The 24,457-nt window shown below is 31.2% G+C and overlaps 1 protein-coding gene across 1 annotated transcript in view; it reads left to right on the top strand.

The window, feature by feature from the left end:
- The window catches only part of LOC123710453, a 58,284-nt gene that overhangs the window by 15,171 nt on the left and 18,656 nt on the right, over positions 1–24,457 (top strand). Inside the window, exons 2-4 of the mRNA XM_045662335.1 lie at positions 12,703–13,055; positions 19,905–20,041; positions 21,836–22,036. Of these exons, the coding sequence (XP_045518291.1) occupies positions 12,752–13,055; positions 19,905–20,041; positions 21,836–22,036 (642 nt within the window). The 5' untranslated portion in view covers positions 12,703–12,751. The remainder of the gene's footprint in view (positions 1–12,702; positions 13,056–19,904; positions 20,042–21,835; positions 22,037–24,457) is intronic.

Raw genomic sequence — 24,457 nt, 5'->3', positions numbered from 1 at the left:
ACAAAAACTAAAAAAAAAACACATTTATGAATCTTGTTCATTGATATTTTTTGATGATTCTGTCGCCGGGAATCTAATCCAGAATACTCTTTGTTACTAAGCTACTATGCATATTTGATGTATATTTCTGTGTCGGAAATCGAACCAATGGCCCACCGAGACACTGGCCTGATGCCAGTATAGATATAAAATGTAAATAATACGAGTACAATAACATTATGTAAAGTACAAAAGTTATCTTCGATTAAATTTACTTTGACGAAGCAACCGAAGCTCATTTCGCATACCATTATCTCTTATTTCCTTGAAGCAAAATGTGTTTCTCTGAGGATTTCACGACTTCAATTATGGAAATCTAGCACGTAATATGGATATAGGATATAGGATAGTTTGAACACAATAAAATGTAATAACATTGAATGCCGAGTATATGGAGTCGCAGGGAGTATTTTTTGTGCTTTTCTATAGTGTAAGAAAATCTATGATGGATATTAAGATTTATTTAAATTAATTTTGATACAATTTCGGTACATTCCCATTCATAAATCATTCACAACACCCCTATACAATCAATAAAGGGAAATAGCTCGAACATCGATTTCACAGTAACCCATATCTAATGAAGTACACTCTGTATGAATATTGAATTACTATTACGATAACACTGCATTGAAAACTATTTCGTGGAAATTCAATACTCAGGGGCAAAGAGAACAATGCCCGAAGCGGATCGCTCGGTCAAATTAAAATGCTGTAAATTGTCTTGAAAAATCGATATCATATTTAGACAATACAGTAAACGTTCGTATCTATTATGTAAAATAATAAAAAATACCAAAAAACCGAAAGCAAAAGAGTATACTACTATATAATATTGGACTAGAACATTCCATCGATAAAATACAACGGAGTAAAGATTTATAGTTGACTAGATCAATGGTCCTTTAGGATATCGCGTAGTAGAATAATCTAACAGATACTTTGCCTATATACTTGGAGATTCTATAACCAGCATTTAATTATATAAAAATTGAGGTGTAAATCGTAATTCAAATAAATTTTATCAAAAGCCTTGTTTATAAAATTTCAAAAGCAGTTAACATATCTAATATGTTGAACTGATAATTCGCGATCGGCCTGTAATCATTGTCGACAACGACGAATCAAAGGCAACATTGATAGCGGGTTTAACTTAATGTACGGCAGAGCTTGCTGCGGGCCATGGAGGTAGTATCAAAACAAAATTGAAGCACTTGCTTCAAATTGGAGATAAAAAGCTAGATTAGTAGGTGTATGAACTAAGCGACCAACAACTAGACTTACGCGTCAAAGTATGCATAGAACTCGGTGAATCGGAATAGAAACGAGAGAATTCTAAATCAAATTATAACCTGTGATAAAAAGTGGATCATCCACGGACAGCCGTATGCATACGTCTCACTGGATGGACCCAGTTACAGCACATTAGGGGCTAAAAAAGGATTATTTAACAGACAATTACCATTTCTTATGATGGTGACCGTCTGGTGGTCCCGAGCCCGTCTTTTAAATCACAGTTTCTTAACGAATGGCACAACATTGACAGCATTTGTTTATTGCCTAGAATTGCAAACATTGGTAAAGAAGTTCACGATTTAACAACTAAGACTAGTCTCTAATCGCTCTTTCCCATTGTTTCTCCGGGACAACGTGCGAGCTCACACTTCAAGCTGGAAGCTCTGCTGGCCATCGCAAAGCTGGAAGCTCTCACTGGAACATGCGCCAACACATTTTACTTTTTTCAAAATGTTGACAATTTTTGAAGTGGGAAAAAATTCAACAACCGAGACGCAGTACAAGACGCTTTCGCTTACTTTATCGACTCCCGTCCGAAAAATTGGCAAAATTACATAGATAATTTTGGCCAGTAATCTGATTAGCTGAAATAAAAAAAATATCAAAATTGTTATATATTAAAATTTAGTTAAAGACCTAACCTCTTATTTTTTTTACAAACACTATACTATATATATATATATTATACAAACCCATACTTAAACATAAATATGTATTTTTCGCGCTATTAATAATGAATGAAATTTTATAATTTAAAGTATATATATATATAGTTTCTTAAGATATTTATTAAAAGAAAAATACTTGGCTCATACTTTTTTCTATGATCGTAACATCATTATTACAGTTCTTAAACTCAACTGAAGATTTTATCTTTCACAAAAACATATTGATTTCTTGTACCCTACCGGATTAATTACGTGGGCTGAATGTAAAATTCTAATGGAGTTTTCAACATGCATCCCTAATTCATAGCGTTTGATGACTATTTTGATTACAAAGGGGTGCCACATTCTATTCACGGACCCCACACGGTCAGTTGAAAGATAATCACTCATTATATATCTCTTTTATGTTATTGGAATGATTCCATGCTATTACAATTGCGAATGCTTTGAATGAATATATTGATTTTAATCCCATCCGCAAAATAGGTGTAAATAGGAAATATGTAATAGATAAAATCTTTAGCAGATTTATTCTTTCCGATGTTTATGAAAGGAACTTATACTTATGAAAGGTGTATGAATATTTTGTTAAATTATTATTTTTAAGACATCTTTCTGAGTAGTATTTTGAAAATACTGTTGATAAAAAATAAATCATATACCTTATCAATACTATTGTTAAGTAGCTTTCATTTTATCATTTGTGATTGAAAATCCTTTCAGTCCTATGTCCGTTGGATTGGATGTCCACCTACCTTAATTCAATTGTCTTTTTATAGATAAATCACCAGGATATTTTATTTTTAAGGCGTGAGGGTATTTAGTTTACTTTACTACCTTGGTTTTGTACTCACCACAGTGCAGGATACATATTAATTAGAATAAACTTGCAAAAAGCATGATGCTATTTAATTTAGTTGGCTTAGAATTAAAAGCCTAGACTACACAAATGGAGCTTATGTAAATGAGTTGAGAGTATTTAAGTGCCGGCTTAAAGGGTCTCACACGGTGTGTTTTTACAACGCCGCATGGCGTCGGGACAAAACACGGCTCAAGAATGCCGTAGAGCCATTGTACTCAACATTTCAGCCACTGTTTCTTTTTCTAAGTGGTCGAGCTTTGTTACTGTATGACAGACACAAACTCGTGTTTTTTTAATTCGAAGATTTGTACATTAGTTGAAAAGTTTGTCTTAACTTCGTAATTGGTGTATGCGTTTTTCTTCTTCTGCACGTATTTGCAATCAGCTACGAGCGAATCTGTGATGTGGTTCTGTCATGTAGAGTGGCATTTCATTGTAAGCATCTACTCACGTACTTCTGGTCTTCTAGCTCTAGAATATGAGGAAAATTTTATTTTATGGAAATTCGTCTCTGTTCTATGGTGAGTTGGTGAGCAAGTTCGTTCGGGTGACAAATGAACCGTTCTTTGTATTTAGCTGCCAGTCTCCGAATTTCCTCTTTGATTGTTCACAATTCCAGGTGTTCGTGAACTTCTCGTTGCTTATGTACCATGGTACTTTTGCAATGTTTTTACGATCTTGTTGTTCTGTAGGAAATTGATTAGTGGACTATCCAACACAAAAAAACAATTTGAGTAATCCTTGATATAAACGTTTAATCAGAAGAAATAATTGCTTATGATTAATTATCATATATTTTTACTAGCTATAAGTTCAATTATCACGATAAACATGCTCTGGATAACGTCTGTTAAAAACTTCTCTTTCTTAGCAGTAAGACTGCACTTGTGTCACCGCTCAAGACATTAGTCTGCTCTTGGGAATTACCTGTTTTATGGTGTAAATTAAATGTTTATTAGTATTGTCTTTTGTTAACATAGCTTTTACAAATTGAAAGAAAACACTTTTTAACCGGAATGAAGCCTATGTATTATAATAAACTTATAACTTTTTTACATAATTTAAAAATTTTCCGACATTTCGCGTGCTTTACAGCGTGCGTGGTTGCGGCGACCAAATAATTCGGACACATAATTTATAAATGTATAACAATAACGGTAAAACGTTATATCCGGTAAACGATTTCCTTTTAAATAACTTTTCTTATTATGTAATGTGTCTATAACTATCAATTATTACTTGATGTACTTAAGGTTAAAATATATTGCAATAGAAATACCAAATACACGACTATTAAAACTTTTACATTGCTCGATACATCAACCAATTTCGTCGATACAATACAGTACAGTATAAAATAAAAAGCGGAGTTGTACAAGTTGTGCCAATAAATATTCCTAACTGCCGTAAGGAAACAAATGCTCGAAAACACAATGATGGCCAGAAATAATGGCGGGAAGAAGTGACGCATGTCCAACATATTCAGAGGAAAATGTTCTTTTATTTTGGTGTAGCACGCGAATTTGAAATAGGAATGTTTTTTGAAAGCAAATATAATTTGTTATATACTTATGGAAATTCGTTTACTTTCATGAATATTATGTGTTTTAGCAGCTGTCTTGTAACATTATAATGGGAAATGGAGCAGACAAAATCTTACGTCTATTTGATTTTAGGACACCTTACCTAAAAAGAAGTGTTTGCTAGATTTGGAACTTAGGAGTGATTTTATGCCTTGATGTGTTACTGAGCCACGAAGGCGAAATATTTTAGGTTTTATATATAAAATATGTATTATTTTTTCAATTAAATATATTAAGTACGGTATATTTATTTGTGTTAGTCCAGTACGGTACATTCTAGTCTTCCTATTGGTCCAAATTTAATTTCTGATAAATATAAACTGTGGAAGAGATTTTTATTAATCACATGGTTATCACTGCCATCGGTCATAATGACTTTAAGATAAGGTAGTACGCACGTCTCGTACTGACAAATTGACATTGACAATTTATAACCTGTAAGGCGTTTACGATATTGACAAAAAATAAATGATATCGCGTTCCCGTATATCTCCTATAATGCATTAAAATCTGACAGACGTTTTATACAAACAAAATTATCCAAAGTTCCGGGTATCAACAAGTAATGTATAAACCTACAACCCAGCGTATTCATAATCTAATAAGGTTTGTATTCTGTACTAAATTTCCGTACATCAAACAATTCAATCAAGAAAGCAATCAGAATCTCTTCTATTAAGTCGGGACGTATATTCTCAATATAACGAGCAATTTTTTAAGCTATTATTCCGTTCGTAACGTGAATATAAATGAGCCGGTATTATAGCCACTGCGATGAATACATAAATGATAATATTGTGTATGTAAATCAACTATCGGAGATATGAAAATTGTTTCCTGTTGGTTTTAAGTTAATTGAACGTTTGTGCACTCGACTACTGAAGTATGCTTATGTTATATTTAAAATCTGAATAACGGGCCCCTATAAGTATAAACAATAATTATGCTTGCCGATGATATATTTGTTGTCAGAATAAGTTATTCAGAAATAAAAAGCATAACCGGAAATTAATGTTTTTCAATGTTATTTAAGTTCAATGATAAGAAATAGATTTGTGAAAAAAGTTTTCAGTTCTAAAGCTTTAGATTAAAATTTATGATACTTTTGCACAAAGTGTTATAACAACAGGGATTTTTAAATATTTATGTAAATAAGTGATAATGATTACCAATATGAATAAATCTATTTTTATGTGATTCGAATTTTAAGCAAACTAATATATAGGGATAATACTGCTTTGTTTGAAATTAGATTAATTCATAACAAAATCAGAACATTTTCCTATAACGAAATAGTTTGGTGAAATTACAGACAACATTTAAACCCTACCCTCGTATGGCGTAAAGTTCGCTAGCCGTCTATGGACAGTGGGCGTTACATACTCTCGTACTAATAGCCATTTCCAAATATAAACTTGGAATAGAGTAAATCTCTCGCTAGAGTCATCAAGTCATTTGCCCAGATTGCAGCGCAGACGGGATTAAACTTGTGACGTCTGATAGCCCTCAGTTTGCTCACAGTTGGCGGCCGATCCCAGGGGCATTTAGGAAATTTGCATGCCAATACTATTGGGACGGAAATAACGAAGAAAGTTTCAGATAGATATAAGGATAATACTTATTTCAGTCAATTTAACTAAATGCTTAAGTTGATTATTGTATTATAGTCATTTTATACATAAAATACACAATAATATAGTGGATGTGTCCAGCGGTTTCATTAGTTTTTTTTTAGTAGCCAGTTATGTTCGGTGGCGTTTGTTGGAGGGCTGTTCAAATAATGGAAACTTTTTGTTTGAAGCTTAGTATCAACTGTTTTTAATAGTTTAAAACAACATAACATAATATTATGGGTAGTGGGGTTGCGACGCTCGTCTAACAAAAAACTGTAATTTATTTACGGGTTCTTAAAACTTAGTGACACATCTGTCTTGGGACACTTATAAAGAAGAATAGATGTGGACCTATTGTACATTCTCGGAAACGTTAACGAGAATGTTAAATTACCATTTATAAATGTATAAAAACTAAAAGGCTCACTTATCACTACCAAAACTTATGTTTTACAATTAATTGGCTGCAACAGTGAGATGATTGTTTACATTCGTTTGCGGTTTTTATTATAATGTTTATGTCATATATATATATATATATATATAACGGTTACATGATTGGCATTATGATAAATTACTAAACATTCCTCGAGTATTGGGCAATCCAACACATTTTTATTAAACTCAATCTAGTACTTCCTGATAAGTTTGAATAATATAATCTTAGCCAAGTAACATTGGTATTTAATATATAATTAAGGCGGCTTAAACAAATATAAATGTAATGAGTAGTAATGTTGTTGTCGTTTTTAGACGTGAATTATTTCGTTTAGGGTGATTAGGTGTTTGTCACTTATTACACAATAACATTAAATGCTACAAAAGGGTAATTCAAGTCGAAATCGTATAAAAAATAGAGCGGAACTATAATTAGTTAACTATGTTTTGCGTTCGTTAAACATAACCACACGAAACCTATGAAGTTAGCAAAATAAACGTAACAATTATTCTAATTGCGAACGCTTACTTCACGCGTATAAATTAGCTGTCAAGATTCACTGTACTAATGAGTCAAGAGATATACTATTATTTTTTATGTTACATCTGCGGTCTCTTTGAATAATACTGTACGTTAATACGCTTCTGCAGTACTTTATGTAATGAGATTTTTTGAATATATATAAACACTGAAATGAAGTACGTGTTAACATTAACGGTTTGCGTTATTTACTAAAATTTTCTTGCTTTTCAAGAAATGTCGGATCAATTTTACATCATCGAATATACGCAGGATAATTTTATAATTTACAATAGATAAGGTTATATTATATTCTGAAATATTATTATTTCATTTTTGAAAATCTTAAAATTAAATCTTCGTAGATAAATTGTCAGTTAAGTAAAGAATTTATATTTTAACAGTTTTAATTATTATTTGCATAGCAACATAGTTTCATTAAAAGAAAGTCGACTCGGAATGTAACAAAGGATTATACAGTATTACGCCTACTACTGTATTTTTCACAATTTTAAAACAATGCTATGTAAGTTTCCTTCCTTTGTTTTCTGACGGGTAAGGTCTTATGTTGCGACGGGCGTGATTTTTCATTTTCCACCAACAAAAATGTTCAGCAAAAATTGCACCTCACAAGCTTATTACTAAAAATAAGGGGCTTAAATTATGTGCATTGTTATTTTTAAAAATAGGTCTTTTCTTAAATGAGGTACCAAAAATTATTTTGTAACTTACGTATAACTTTGGCCTTGGCTGTCTCAGTTTTAGTTTTCGGAAACATTTTAAATTAATCAACCTCATATGACTGACACAATTTGTTGATTATGGGTTTAGGTTTTCTTTAGTAAGCATTACAAACAGTTAATTAAGTCGTATTATCCTGCGTTTGATACTGGATTGCTCTATAGATATTTGATTTTGTTAACAACACATATTTATGAACGCAGTTAGCACCTGCCCTTAACAATAATAAAAAACACTACCATATATTGTAAACAAAAGATGACAACTAACTATTAGGTTAGTGTGCTGGATAATTCTCGAGTTGCCTGAGGTATGCCAGAAATAGGTAGGCGACACGCGCTGGTGTTAAATACCGTAGGGATATGCGTAAAAGCATTTTCTGACATAAATAGATAGGTGACATACTTATTAGCTAAGGATTATAAGGAATAATTTGCCTTAAGTTGCCGTATGATATTGGTTGGCATCCCGTAAAAATCCTTTGTAATTAAGAGACTATTGAAGTTCGAAGAATTTTTTTGAGATTTTCAAGTTGAATATTCTTTATATTACCTATGTTAATTAGCTATTATTTATAAAAAAGTTTCTTTAATCAAGCCACTAGGTTACAGGTGCGAATTATTTACGATGCACACATGTTACCAAGGGTGAAATGAATTGCTCCACTTACGGGGGTCGATCGTTTATGTTTGCCAACCGGGGTTTGTTAGTTCTCTTTATTATGTTTGTTAATTTTCTTTAATAAAAGAAAATTGTAAACTAAGGAGTAGGTTGTTAGCGCCTGTGTTATATAACCGAGCAAACATAGTTTGCATTCTCGGTGTAATAATAATTGTTACAGTGCAGAGCCACGGAAACGTTATTTGTTAAAAAATTAATAATTAAAAATGTCTGTATCTTTGGCGGTGACGGGATGTTGAATGCAATAATGGTTGTATACTAGAACATTTTAAACTAAACTATTTTTTTTATTTCTTCGACGCCGTCTATACGCCGATACTACAAACCCCTTTAGAATATTATATTCTATATTTTATTATTTACTATTAAAATAAATCATAAAAGATTTTGCATTGAATATACAAGTGTAGTATTGTTTTTACACAAAGATTAGTTATTTGTATAATGACATCTGTCGTTTCTGATAACGTAAATTATTTAAAAGATTCGAATGTTTAAACCCATTCAAAATTCAAATTCTTCAATCTGAATCATGACGGATATAATGACTGAGTTGATGCATATAATTCTGTTTGGTAATGTATAACACTTGAACAATTTGGGAATCGCCGCAACTGCGACACAGCATGCAAATGACCGTAAAAGCGAATTTGTGTTTCCGAATCTGAAATGCTTACAAAGGGATTAAATTTGCAATTCTATCATAAAACCTTTGCAGATACGTATTGCATTGACGGTTACGAAGATCAGCATAATACAGACACAAGGCAATATTGATACTGGTTAAAATATACTAGTATTTTAGTAGTAGGTAGTTCACTTCTAGCATAGTTCGCATTTTTACCTTTTAAACGTTTTGGTTTTGTATTTGTAACAAGCAATTAAAGGTGTCATAACATGTAAAGAAACTGTATTTACTGTTCGTAATCCATAGATATTTTTTTACCATTTGTTGAGGGTAATGTATATTTTTTGCCACAGCCCCTTTGGTTTTGTTACGCTTCATTACACGAACATGTAATTTTCACCAATTCTTATTTTCTTTTTAAATTATTATTTGCTTGTTTTGTACTGAAAGGCGATATAAAATTGTCAGTCTAATTTTTCTGATTGTTTTAAAGTTATCATCGTTACAACTCTAATTTGAGTGGTATTTGGCTGGCGTGGCTCATTGTGGTACTTAAAAAAATTACTAGAAATTATATGTCGAACGTATTTAATCTTTACCTAAGTTATATGACTAAGCTACGTCGCAGATGATAAAAGCTACAACTATGTTTGAATTTTGATGTCAATTGTATTCTTTATATTGAAAGTCTGATGAGCCTTTCCTTCGTTCGAGCTTATTTATAAAATAATTAAAACGTGTAGGTTCAAACTCATAACCTCTGGGCTGAGATTCCGACGTTAACCACAACTAACACTGCTTCTATATGTAATAAATATTTAAAATATTTTGGATGGGATTATGAATAACATATTATGAACACATTTTATAGTGGAAAACATCCTACAATGATAGGACACGCTATCTTCAGACCATGTTTAACGACGAAAATTATATTACACTACCCTTTACCTAATATTTATACCAAATTGACGTTCATTACAGCTTCCTGTCTAAAACTGACTAGGGACTATCTCACGTAGAGAATCTGACAAAATATTGCCCAAATGTTGCCACTGCAAACTAATTTTGTGGAGGCACTTTTTGGCTTCATATGAACAGGGTATCGTTAAGAGTCGTTAGTTATGTACGGGATTAATTACCGCGGCGCGACAATTTTAATTTCACTGCTGTTTTTGGAACGATGCCTGATTTTAATCACAATGCTTATAATGCAGTAATTACTAATAAAGATTACTTTATAGTCACATTGTATTTGGTTTATGTTGTATATTTAAATAAAGAGTCTCTCAGGCTCTCTCGAAGAGTTTTAAACCACAGTGTAATAGATCCGAATTGATATCTGTTAAAAAGTGTTATTATAAATTGTGTACCATCGTTAAAAAAGGCGGTGAGGATGTAAAACGAAAAGTAACAATATTCTATAAGCAACTTAGTTATAAAAATCTGTCCGTAGCTAACACATATTTATACACTTTTTATAAAGATGAATCAATTGTATTCTTGGTACAACTAAATTTTTTTAGCAATATAATCGTTGTACATTAAACAATAATTAATTTATAATCTATGTTATATTGTAGTCTGTGAAAAGTAAATTCGTAATCTGTGACACGAGTGTTAACAAATAACTATTGAATGTCACATGATTTCTTTTTAAACTATAGTAGCTTGACAAGTGTCCGTTTTTTTTTGTTTTTTGAGTTTAGACTATTACGTGCTATATTTGTACTTGTACTCAAAATTCTAAAAAGTATAATTAGCAGGTAACCTCAGATAATTGCTTTCTTTAATGAATTTTAACTTATTAATATTAGCATGTTGATATTGTTTCGCCGGTTTTACTACAAATTGATTGAAATATACAAAATTGTATTACCCCATCTGTGTAAAGATGCGTACATAATTTTGTATAAGTATTATAAAAAATTGTAAAAACGTACTAATTTAGTATATTTAAATGGAATTCAGTATTAACACTATTATAATATCCACTGAATTTCGTCCTAATTTCTCTCGTTAAGTTAGCGTTATAATTTTGTTCAAGCCATTGACTCGACACAATCTCGTCAAATGAAGCTACTGTCAAAAGCACTGGTTATGCAAGTTATAACAAAAAAGTATATTGTATTACAATATTATGTAACTTATTAAACATAATAGGTTTAGATATTTATGTAATTACAATTAAAATACTTACTACTTAACAAAATAATACATATATTAACTAACCAAACAACTTTATTTGTGATTTGACTTATTTGACTAAAAATAATTCTAAATTAGTTGGTGTATATGCTGAAAGTCCAGGCTTCACATCACGACTATATTTTTTTACATGGAAACATATCTGTTTGATTTTTAAAATAAACAGAATTGTCCCATAACGGGACATACAAAGCTGTGAACAAAATAATAATCAATGTGAGCTTATTTACCTTTTCAAGCTTACATTGCTGTACTAACAAAGGACGAATATACTGTGGAAAATGTTTGGATTTAACAACTTACGAAACATTGACATATATTAAAAATATTGGCCCAACTATGGACGCAGCCAGTATGCACAAATAAAATACTTAACACAATTACTTAAACCACAGTAACAGCACAATTAATAACTCTTTGTATGAGTTTAAAATATATAAAAAAACATAGATGTCTGCAAAACAAAGATACTAAATACAATTTCGTAAAACCTCCATAAGCCTACATAAGTCGAGCCGCGATAATATTGTATCACTCACTATTGAACTCACGGTTAATGGAAAAGGTAATTTTGAACGAGGTAATTTTCCAACACATGATGATTAATTTTGATATATTGCTTCTAATGAAAATTTAATTTTATCTAATTATAAATAAATACGGTGATAAATTAAAGATGCATTTAAACTGTATCCAGTGCGTCCCTAGAAAAGCATTTGTACGATAGACGAGTTTATCTCTATTGTGGCTTATACTTATGTAGGGTTGTAACGCTACTTGATTAATATTATATTTATATAGATAAAGTATCTACAGCTTGATTATGATTTACTGTTGATATTAATAATTATCATTCAATAGGAAGAGTGATGAGAGCAGAAATATAAATAAGGTATTGTTTGCAGATTGCTGTGAAAATTATACATTTTGCGCGCTTAATTTTCACACTGTGCTATATTTCAAAGGCTTTTTTTCTGTTTGATGAAGAGAAAGTTTCATTACAGGTTTATGAAAAATTCCATTCTGTCTACAGATGAGATTTTGCAAGGTTTTTTGATGTCAGTTTTCACACGTTCACTATAGGCGTAAGGAGTGAATGAATCTTTGAAATGAATTTTAAATTGATTTCGAAATTGCAGTTGTTTTTCAATAAAGATTTTTTTATTATGTTCAATTTAATCGTATTACTTTGAGAGTTAATATTTATTTTTAATACTGATTAGAACGATATTAAAGTGGTCATATGTATTGAAATCTAAACCATGGGCAGACATTTTTGTGTCTGATCCGTCAGTCGTCCGACAAACGAGCATTTTTTCTTCGTCACAATTTTGTTTAAAAGTATAAAGCCGAAGCATAGCAACACCCTTTATTCAACTTTAATGAAAACTTGATGTTTATAATAGTATACTATTTTTGTTTCAGGTACTTCCAGTCCATAGGAAAGCAATGTTGTGACAACAGCGCCCGCAAAATGTGTTTCGAAAAGCACCTCAACTTTCTAAATAATAGAACTATCTTATTTATAATCGTTTTATTATCGCTAAAACTGTGCAGTCCCCAGGACTTGAGTGACGATTTTATTGAGGACAGTATCGAAATAATAACAGAAATGAGTGCAGTTCGAAAAGAAAAATTCTCTAGAAACATTGGAGCAGCAACTCCATGTACACCTAGTGAATTACTTTGTGATACGGGCCAATGTATATCCTTAGATAAATACTGCAATGGCGAAGACGATTGTGGAGATAAGAGCGACGAGCCGAAGGCCTGCACACGTAAGTAATTAGTTACCTCTGTATTTAGTAACTGTAACATAAGCTAGAATTGAAGAAAGGATAAAATCAGATATATATATATATATATACCCGCACCATCACACATATAAAAAGGGTGGCCTCGGTAAAAGGCGTGGACGCGTTGACAAATATAATAAAAAATAAAATCAAAGAAAGAAAACAAACCTAAGAAAGTGTAATCAGATAGATATAAAAATATTGCTAGGAAACTATTCTAATTTCGTCAATGTTTTATATTATAACGTCAAGGGTGATAAATCTAGTATCTTAGTACTAGTAATTTAGTACTCAATCGTGTTTATATATTATAAACACGATTTAACTGCCATCCTTTAAATTATCTATAATGGCGCTAAAAACTTTATATCTAACGAATTGCATAACTCGCTATGAAATTAAATGCCCGATTACTTAACGACTGATGTTAGGAATTTGCTTTCAACTTTTTTGAATTTTGAATAAGAACTTCAAATTTACAAAATCACTTAAGTTAATTGTGTAAATTGGAAAGTGTATCTATGTAGTGTATATTTGTGTCAATCAACCTTTTTTAAAATGGCAGACAAATTTAGTCATGCGTTGTCAAATAAACAAAAAGTAGAAGAACAAAATACTATGAAATTTTTCCCAAGAGGATATAAAGTTGTAGTCGAGAAATTTTTGAGAAACGTGACGGGAATGTTGGAGCACACCCATTCCCGTTCGCCATTTTATTCTCTGGACGTCTCCTTTGATTCACCTGAAAGGATCTATAGTTTTGGAACAGGATTCTCCTCTACTTGTACCAACAAGTTTCCGGGCGAAAAATCCATTGGCGATTGGCATAATATTTGAAACCACTCATTTAAGCTTTATTTAACTAGAATTTTCAGTTATATAAGTTACCTAATAAATAAACTACAATTATAATTATTGTTGTTACGATTAACTCCATTAGCACTTCAGTGGTTGGGTTAGCGCTAGGTAAATTCACGGGTTTTATCTTGTAATTATATTCTATGATAAACAATAATTATTAACAGTAACAACATGAAAAAAAATATTAAGTAAAAAGACGAAAAAATATTGATACTTTACCCATATAGACCCTTATACTTCACTAGTGTAATAAACATCATTATTTCTCATCGTTATAATGTAGATATATGAAAATTGTCTTTAAACTTGCCTCTTTAAAACAGTATATTAAATAAAACAGTTATGTAAGCAATTGATTTTTAACAATGTTTAATATAAGGCCTACATCTTACTTAAGATAATTGTATGTACCCGATAACGTTGGGTTACTTTTTTTTATAGAACAGAGGGCAAACGGGCAGGAGGCTCACCTGATGTTAAGTGATAGTCTGTACTGGGCTACCTAACATATATCTTTTATTATTAAAAAGCGTTAAAATAAAATAATTTGGAAAGGACAGACGCACGAAGTTCCGAAATGAAATTCAAAAACGATAATGATTGCGATCTCTACTTCAATTTTTCCAAGGTTGTGACACCAGCGCTACGCATGTTGATAAATTTTCGTTTATATATAAATATTTTTTATTTAAATTATCTTAATAGCTTTTTTGCCATAATATAAATATTAAACACATATATTTTCTATTTAATATGTTAAAGATATATGTGAATGTTTTGTGGTAAACGAATAAGGCTAACTAAATCATTTATTTGTGTGTAAATTAGCATAATTATAAAATATGGCGGCCAAAGCTAAATTACATTTGACTGAAAACCATATACAATGTTCATTGTTATATCATGTTAACGAAGGATTCAAAATTTTATTATCGCACGTTGATTGAATTATTCCTAATTCTAGATTAATTATTATAATTTAATATTTACATAGAAGAAAGTTATTTAAATTATCACTAAGAACGCGTTAATTGTTACTAAATGTCACAGAGTACAGCTACTGCTACCTAACTTTTATTCGATTATCATTTAATTCATGAAAATAAAGGGCATTCTTTTATGTAATTCTTTATTTTGATTCTTGGGTGCTAATTTTTAAAACCCACTGAGCCTTAATATATAATTGGTGAGTCATGAAAATATAATTGGTGATTACACGATTTTATTCAAACTAATGGCGTACAACTTGACTTTTCGAGAGAACATTATTATTATATTCATAATAAAATTCGTATCAAGGTAATATTTAGCTTCATTATAAGGGTGTTGTTGTTAAGCAAAATTTCCTAAAAACGGAAACTTCTAAAATTGTTCATGATTCAAAGTATAAAACTTGTTCATCAAATATTAATAAAATAAAACCAATATTATTTTTACTAGTGCTGTTATGTTATGTTACCTAGTGGTTTCTGCGTGCGACTGTCATTCCTGAGATGGTCGATCACCGGTTGGATTGGACCAAAATATTTGTACGTATTTCGCGTGTGTGCGCCGCGCCTTAGACACAAAAGGTCGATGACGTGTGTCAGGCACAGAATCTGATAGCCTACTTTTCTATTAATAAAACAAATGATCACGAAACAGATCTGGGATATCTGTAGGTAGTGCCACTGTTTTTTATATCACAAAATTATTATTGATATCTTATATAGTTGGACCCTTGGAAGAGACGGATTCTAGGAAATAGTATATTTGAATCTTAAGATGGTTAACTGAACTCAATTGTTCCTAATATTGTTCTTCACATTTAACAAATACAACGACAAAAGACCAAGTCTGCTGCATGTCGAGAAGTAATGTAATAAATGCAAAAAAGGTTTTTTTTACATTTTCATTAAACATTAAACTTGACATAGTAAAAAGCCTTTGAAACGTTAAACTGTATCCGAAATTACTATATTTATTTTTAGAACAACAAAGCATATTAAGCACCTAATTAAAGTGCCTCAGTTTCTTGCTTTGAAATACGTTTTTACGAATGGTCGGATATAATTGTCTTCAAAAGACTCGACAAAGATAGAGCTAGATTACTCTCGGTTCTTGCAATTCAGCAATTCCTTTGGGTACATTTTTCCTTCAAATCAAAAGGTGATATTTTATTTTACAGAAAAAATCTTTTCCGTATTTTAGTTTAGCTATTGCGATGAAAATCATGATATTTATACTCAGTTTTATATATATATATATATATTAAATTATCAAAAGTTATTTTATAATTTCTCGGGAAACCCGTATTGTTTATTTTCTTAGTTTCCCGAAAAATTGATAACGTCACAGACAAATTTATCTTTATTTACGTCATACGTTAAACAAATTTCATCTATTTTACCAGTCATGAAAACTAAAAACTGTTAACCAGTGATTCAAGTAAAGTTTACTGCAAAACGATCATGATAGATCTTTGTGCAGTTAAATGGGAATTGATTATAGGATTTAAATTTTTTCACTTGTGAAATAAATATCTACATCTTTAAGTAATAGTATATTTTTATCTTAAATCTACGGGGATGAGATTGAAGTGTAGGTTATATGTGAATTACTAAATTTATATTCAAAGGCGTTCAACCGTATTTAATTAAGGTAACTTAAAGCCTCGCTCGTACGAGGCTTTTACCCGAATAGCTGCAATTAACAAAAAACCCCAAACCATTTTATAAGGTGTTAATTTGTCGCACTCTTTAGGAAATAGCGTTATAACTTGTAACAGTTAAAAGTTTTTTTTATGTTTAACCTTTAGATCGTCTATATAAAGGTATATATTGTATTCCTTAAATCGTTTCGTGCGTATTCGGAAGTGTTTTATTAGAGGAAATTAACATTGGTTACTGAAGTGATTTTTATAACTGTTATGTAGACGATAATTCAAATGGAATTACAATTGTTTGTTTTAAAAATTAGTCAAGTGACAGTTCAACACGTGATCACCCTACTGTCAAGTGTGACTTTTTGGTGTATGATAACGCTTCTAAAGCAAACTTTAATTCCACATTATTTGTCATGAAATCAACAACAAAACATCAAATTAGTAGTAAAACATTACTTTTCCTATATATTAAATGTTATTTTGGAAAACGTGGTGACACCCTTCAGTTACAAGCTGGTTTTAGCTAAATACCTTCTGTACTCTTCAATTAAAATTGTGTTATTTGTCACTATATTCCCCAGCTTCCCCGGGAGTGCTCGTTAATATTTAATATGACAGTGAGAGATTTTTGCACTTTTACAATGGTTAATTAGTAGGTAACTTACCACCTTGTTTACTAATTAAAATATACTATTATGTACCGATAAGGTTGTGGTTATAATATGCAAGTATGGCACTGAATCTTAGTTCAATGTGACGTAACAAAACCGAACATTATTATAAAATATTTTTTGCAACATATGCAATAAAATGCTCGGTGGATATTTTCAGCACCTCTTTTTGGCAAACTTGCACTTTTTACTATTTTTATTATTCAACGATTAGTGTGTTTTGTTATATCCAATATTCATGTATTTATTGTTATTTATGTATTTACTCCTCTTGGGGGGCCCATGCTACTTTTTCTATAGAGTCAAGTGTATTTAATGTAATGTATTTTTTTACTTATTGTAGTTTTTTATTATATTCAAACTTGCTAGTGATAGTAAAATAACAATAGCTGTAACGCACAACTATTTAATGACAAGTGTAAATAATATATATTTTAAAAATGTACTATTAGCAGATATTCTTTAAATAATTCAGGAATATAATTAATAAATAAATTTATAAGATCATGAACACTATTTATATACAAAAGTCAAACAATGTTTAATATTACTATATAAAGGTATTATACCTAAGCTAACTTATTTTTATTTTTTTTATGAATTGTGACACGTGAATTCCAAAAGGAGTAACGCTTAAACAGACTTAATAGTATCTTCTAATTGGACAAATACATTTGTATCACAATATTCTAAAATTTCCAAATCGGTAATGAAAGCCGTTTATGTAATGAAAGACAATGAATAATAACGTCCGTGACGGAGTGAACACTCCTTGCTGTGTACTTAATGTGGCTGTCAGTGGACAAAAGGCTTTGAAAAGGTTGTAAAAACATCGCTCCTACTCTATTGTTCTCTATGCTTTAATACTTTCCCTTGTCATTTCCGTTATATTTGAAAGCGGCCATGTTTGTATATTTGGATTTTCAAAAACACTTCTATTAGTAATAAATAAATAGTAATTTAGAAACTAACCCCGTGATATATTAAAAATTAATGAGTAACATATCTAAAGATTGTAATATCTCTAATTAGAGTAAATACAATTAGATGAGAAAGAGAAAAATAAATTTAAAATAAACAGTGTATTGATATCGATGAAACTACAAACAAACTCATTGTGTCTTGGTCTGCAAACGAGCCAATAACTCAAAGACAATGCATGATCCTTATACATTTAATGAACATAAAAATGCGTAAAATAAAAATGTCTAATAACATTATGCTACAGCCACAATGGCGTTAACAATCCTAGTTCTGATCATTTTCAGGTCGATATCAACAATTTTATCATAAGATGAAATGGCGAATTCGATTGATGGTTTTTAATTAATATACCGCGTCCGTGTATTTGTACTTTTTTCCATAATAATCTTATATTAACCAAAGTTTACCGTATCACCTCATAACCTTACTATAGGTACGTATTATTAGAACTGTTTAACTGGACTATCGATAAAGGATTTTAATATCGCTTTCATAGTGTGACCTTAATTTATGTTTTCAAACTATGTATTTATTAGCTACGAGTGATTGAAATGTTGTAAAGGAATAAAAACAAACCTATTTTCATTTCAAAAATAGAACACAAGTGATGCGCCTCATTATAAAAATATAATTATAAGGTATATACGTATATATTGTTCTATACTCTTATATTAGGTCCTTACATATGAAATTGGCGTTTTGTATGGGAGGAATAAAAAGTCGAATATTTTTAAAGATAATATATTTAATTAATCAAAGTATGAACCATTGCACATTGTTTTCTATGCACTTTTGCCATCTCATAGGTAGTTCATTAATCCCATTACTAAAAAAAACAGTCGGACGGGAATCAATAAAATCTGTGAAGGCGATTTGGACTGCCCCATCAGAATTAAATTTTTTCCCTTGCCAGAAGTTGTCCAAATTTCGAAAAAAATGGTAATATGTTGGAGAAAGGTCCGGGGAGTACGGAGGAGGTGTTAGACATTCCAATTGAAGCTCTTCTAATTTGTTAGCCATCTGTTGTTCAGTGTGTGGTCTAGCGTTGTCGTGAAGCAGCAGTGGCGTGGAGCGATTGACCAGCCTAGGTTGTTTAGCCGCTAGCTTTTCCATCATGGTTTGCAATTGTTGACAATAGACATCAGCCGTAATAGTCTGGCCAGATTTGAGAAAACTGCAATGAACAATACCGGCACTAGTCCACCAAACGCTTACAAGTAACTTTTTTGGGGTTAATTTTCGCTTGGGGCAGGATTTGGCTGGCTGGCCAGGATCCAACCATTGCGCTGAGCGCTTCCGATTATCGTAAAGAAACCAATTCTCATCACAGGTTTTCGGTTCGGTTTAAAATACCTTCATTATTGTAATGTATATAAGATTCCGTTGAAAGATTCTTTATTTCTCAAAGTATTACATTCACTTAGTAAGAAAATTGAAGGTAGGTTAGTTGTGTACATCATGTTATCAAATTATTAAAAAATAAAATACATAAATTAAAAAATAAGCAAAAATTAAAATACAAACTGTGTAATTTCGTGTAAAATTGATTCGCTAAAGTATAGAAACTAAAAATCGTTTAATTAACACTGTCAATTTTTTTTACTCCACCGCATTTTGTAGATAGTATATAAAAGTTATAAATATTAAGCAATAATGAATATGTTATTACAGCGTGTAACAGAACGTACATGGGCAACGTAGGGCGCACTTATGAGCTAGAAGTACGAAGACCGAGAGAAGATCATCTTCCCTTTATATGCTACCTCAACTTTACTGCAAATGGTGGAAAATATGGCGATATAATACAGGTATTTATTTATTTACACCTCGATACCCAAAACTTATAAAAAACAGGTTACCCCAATAATAGTTACTATAGTTGACGACGACTTAATTTCATCAATTTATTTAATTACTGTGGATACAGAGTGCTTCAATTGGATTCATAGAGATTACATAAAGTCCTTAAAAGTATGTAATTAATTAATTAATTAATTTTAATTTTAATTTTATCATACCTAGGTAACACTGAAAGTGTGTAAAAAATTAAAAACTTAAAATTAACAGTTGCCAATACTTTTATTGTTTTTCTAAGTAATCTCCGTTCCTCTCTATACCTCGTCGCATTCGATGGAACCACTGAGAAAAGCAATGGGCCCATTCTTCCTTACGGGTCTCTTATATGGCATTTTCGTACGCTTTCACCTCATCTTCAGGGCTCGTAAAGCGAATACTTACGGCTAAATGAAACTCGCAGGGTGCCAGGTTAGGACTGTATGTCGACACCTGCCATAGTTAAATATTCACCAGCCCATGCGAAGGTGTTTCTGGTCATCAGTTAAAGTATGAGGAATCCATCTGGTATAAAGCTTCCTGACGCCTAAATGTTCGTGTAGTATTTTTTGAACTTGACTCATACCAATGCCTAGGCTTGAGCGTATCTGCTGATAGGTCACTAAGACCAGATAAGGGAAGATAAGAGATCTTCCTCTATCATACGTCGCACAGCATTGATGTTATTTTCAGTAGTCACTGTTTATCGCGGATCATCATTGAGATTGCTACGTCCACGCTTAAACTCATTAAACCAATTGTAAATAGTGGCACGAGATGGGGCTTCATTAAGAAATGCTAATCGCAGCCTATCATAGTTGTTGAGTAAGCCCACAACGAAAATCAGAATAAATCATTGACCGAAAAATTCACGCCGCCAATTCACAAAAACAAATGAATGCAATACACTACATAAGGTTACCAAAGAGTTCTAAAATTGAAATTCAAAAATAATTTTCATTAGCAATATTTCTAACTGGCCCGTTCTAAACGTTTTCAGTGTTACCGACGTAGTACAATGTGTTACCTGTATAGTAATATAATATATATTAAATAATGTATCATATTGAAGTTTTGTCTCCTAAGTTCAGAAATGTTTGAAACTTTTAGTATATAATATATATTTCAGATTTGGCTATATATTTATTATAATTTCTTTATGTAATTGAAGTAGCTGTAGGAGTAGGAATAAATATGTATTTATGTAGTTTATATATGATCAAACAGATATACATTGTATATGAAAAAGCGGTTTAAACTGTATGAATCTCACTCACACGGGATTAATTCTATCAAACCTAAATCCCCAACACGTATAAAAAAAGGAAACTGCTCGACATATCATCCAGGCTTAAAACTACCAATATTATTTATTTCTTGTTTTGTTATCAGGGTAACATATTCAAAGCTATAATATTGATTTAATTATAAATGCTTTTAATTTTCTAGATTTAATGCTCTCAAACAGTGAAATAATTTTGTTTCGTGTTGGAACACACAGAAGGGTTTGAATTTAATGTAATCATGTAATGTAATGTAAAAGTAATTAATAGTCCATAGCCTATTCCTATTAAGAATTCCATAGCCTCACTACGGAGACCCAAAAAGAGAATAATTATTAGTACAAGACGATATTTCTACAGAAAGAATTATTGTAACTTCTTTCCTATAGAACCATACGATAACTGTTCCATCTATATACAATAGGAAAAATCACTTAGCTGTCCAATTTGTAACATCCTTTCCGTAATAAGAAGGTATTTTTTCAGCTAACATTCGACACGTTCACGGTGGGTAAATTCGTGTCGTTCACGTCGGATGGCTGTCCAGATGGGCATATGACAATTGTGGAGAGCAGCCCATCACCGCCTACGGGACAGTGGTGTGGTTCAGCTTGGGGATATACAGTGTATTTCAGTGAATCAAACTCCATCAATATGACACTGAGACTGGACCGATTGAGCCAACAGGTAATGTTGGTTTAATGTAAAAATAAGATAATATTGTTAATAAATTGGTATGAAAGGACATGTATGGTATCTATTTACACTACAAAAAAGAAGGTTGCCCGTATGTGATTTTGTTAAAATTGAACAATATGTGTGTCAAAAAGGGAAAGTCTGAATTGTTAAGTTAATTAGTTAAAAAAAACACTTTTTTACCGGATTGAAGCTATGTATTATTATAACCTCATAATTATTTTACATAATTAATAAAAAAGGTAAAAAGGTGTTTTCTTTAAATGTGTAAAAGCTATGTTAACAAAAGACTATACAGAGTTAATTAGTTAATCAAAATTTGTTCAGTTTAGTAATATTTAAGATATTTCCTTTTTGAAGTATTTAATAAAATAAATTTAGCATTTTGTTTAAATTTAATTTACCAAATTTACGCTTAACGAGAATATCAAACTATTTGAAACTATTGAACAATCACCAATTTGTTCAGGGTCGAACGGGTTGCGGGTTCAATTAATTTATTCCAAACCTACATAACTATGTTGTACTAACTACTTGCGCACACACGATACTTTAATTTCACCCAATTATATTTGCCTAAATGAAATAGTCAATGTTTGAAGCTTTTAACTAGACATACATACGGGCTGCTATTGTTTGTACTGATCTAGAAGTAGCGTGTTACCGGTGATCCTTTCATACATTTTAGCTTCGACACGAAACGTTAATTAACAGTTTCAGCACATTGCAAAGTTAATCCATATAAATGAACAACGGTATTTATCTTCATTAAGGGCTTACTAAGCAACCCCTTGTTTCAATGACATGACGTAACTAACAGTGCTCACGCTTGTAATACAGGATAATGAGGACAGTAGGCCGATGTTATATGAACACTTTATATGAAGCCACTTTGTTTACATAGATCATTAACATTTGAGTATGTTCACTTATTTACAAATGCACTCAGATTATCTATTTTTTAATCTTAACTTTTGTCTTTCCGTAATGAAGTACATTAATTTTGTCGATCTTATAAGCTGTAACTAATGTCTTTTCTTAATTTAAGATGTCAATGAAAATGAGTTGACAAAGATCTGTTAATTAGTACTATCATAATAATTTGATAAAATACTGAAGACTGATTTCATCAAGTACCTAAAGTTTAATAATTACTTTAATATGCCAAATCGAAGAGACTAGCTGCCCACAAGACACGAAATCCTACAGTACTTTCTCTTTTAACTATACATCCTTTTTTCCAAAAAGTTTCTTTGGGTTTTTTTCTCCTGAGTGCTTACGCTACGGTATACGCTTGGTAGATAGTACCGGTGACCGAGCTGGTGTTTTCCACTCTCAACCAATAAATATCGAATACAGCCAAGAAATGCTGTCAGCACTAAAGGTGTCACAGACACTCTTACTTTAATTTTAGTTTTCTGTTCACCAATTTTTATTTTTTATTATTGTAAGATATTATATATTTACATTAATACTCTATATTTGTATGTAAAACCAAAAAAAATTATTTTCTTTGATTGAGGGGTTTTTTACTTGATGCTTACAGTACACAGAACGCCACAACTGATTTAACCATACTGTACCACTGACTTGACTCATATTTCACATCAGCCTAATTTTACCGGTTCACTGGTCCCCTTTATCTCATTTTAGCTACTATGTGTAACGATCAATTAATTAAGAGATTATAAGGAACACCCAAGGGTAAGCTAATCTGTTGCTATTAATTCTATAAAATTGTAGGGATTTGTGATGGAAATTGACTATTACAGGTAATTTCCTTTATTATACCTAGCAAAACGGAAGCATAACGGTTTATATAATTTAAATTCTCTAAGTATTTTTTTAATAAAACCGGCGCTACAACCCTTGGTATTGGTTTCACAATACTTATCTGTTTTTTTTAAATATTAATAGGCACGTTATTTGGATCTAATTCGTGCTGGTTTTCTCACGATGTTCGAACGTATGGCCTCAGAGATAAGTGTCGCTTAAGCCAATGGATAAAGACTACTCAAGATGTATTTAGAAGAAACGAATTTAAACTTCTTTTATTTGAAGACTACCACTGGTTATATATATATATTTATGTAACAATTGATTTAATATAAAATCATTTTTCTCTCTCTAACCGGCTCTAACGCCGACGAATTTATTAACACTTATAGGTTTTAAATAACTAAGATTCTATATTCCAGCCCTAACAAGCGAGACAAATACAATTACTTGATAATGTTAATGGCGATTTAATTTTAGGACCCCTTTAAATCCTTCGGAGGTTTCAAATATTTCCACTGATTAAATTTCGTCATTTCGAACAGTACTAGGGATAATTGTATGAAATCCTGAATTGTTCGGATAATCTGTTTCGGATTGAGTATGAAATTAATGTTTAAATATTAATATACCTTA

This window comes from Pieris brassicae, chromosome 5, assembly GCF_905147105.1.
Source record: "Pieris brassicae chromosome 5, ilPieBrab1.1, whole genome shotgun sequence".
Classification (NCBI taxonomy): Eukaryota; Metazoa; Arthropoda; class Insecta; order Lepidoptera; family Pieridae; genus Pieris; species Pieris brassicae.
This window is presented reverse-complemented; position numbering and strand designations above follow the sequence as displayed.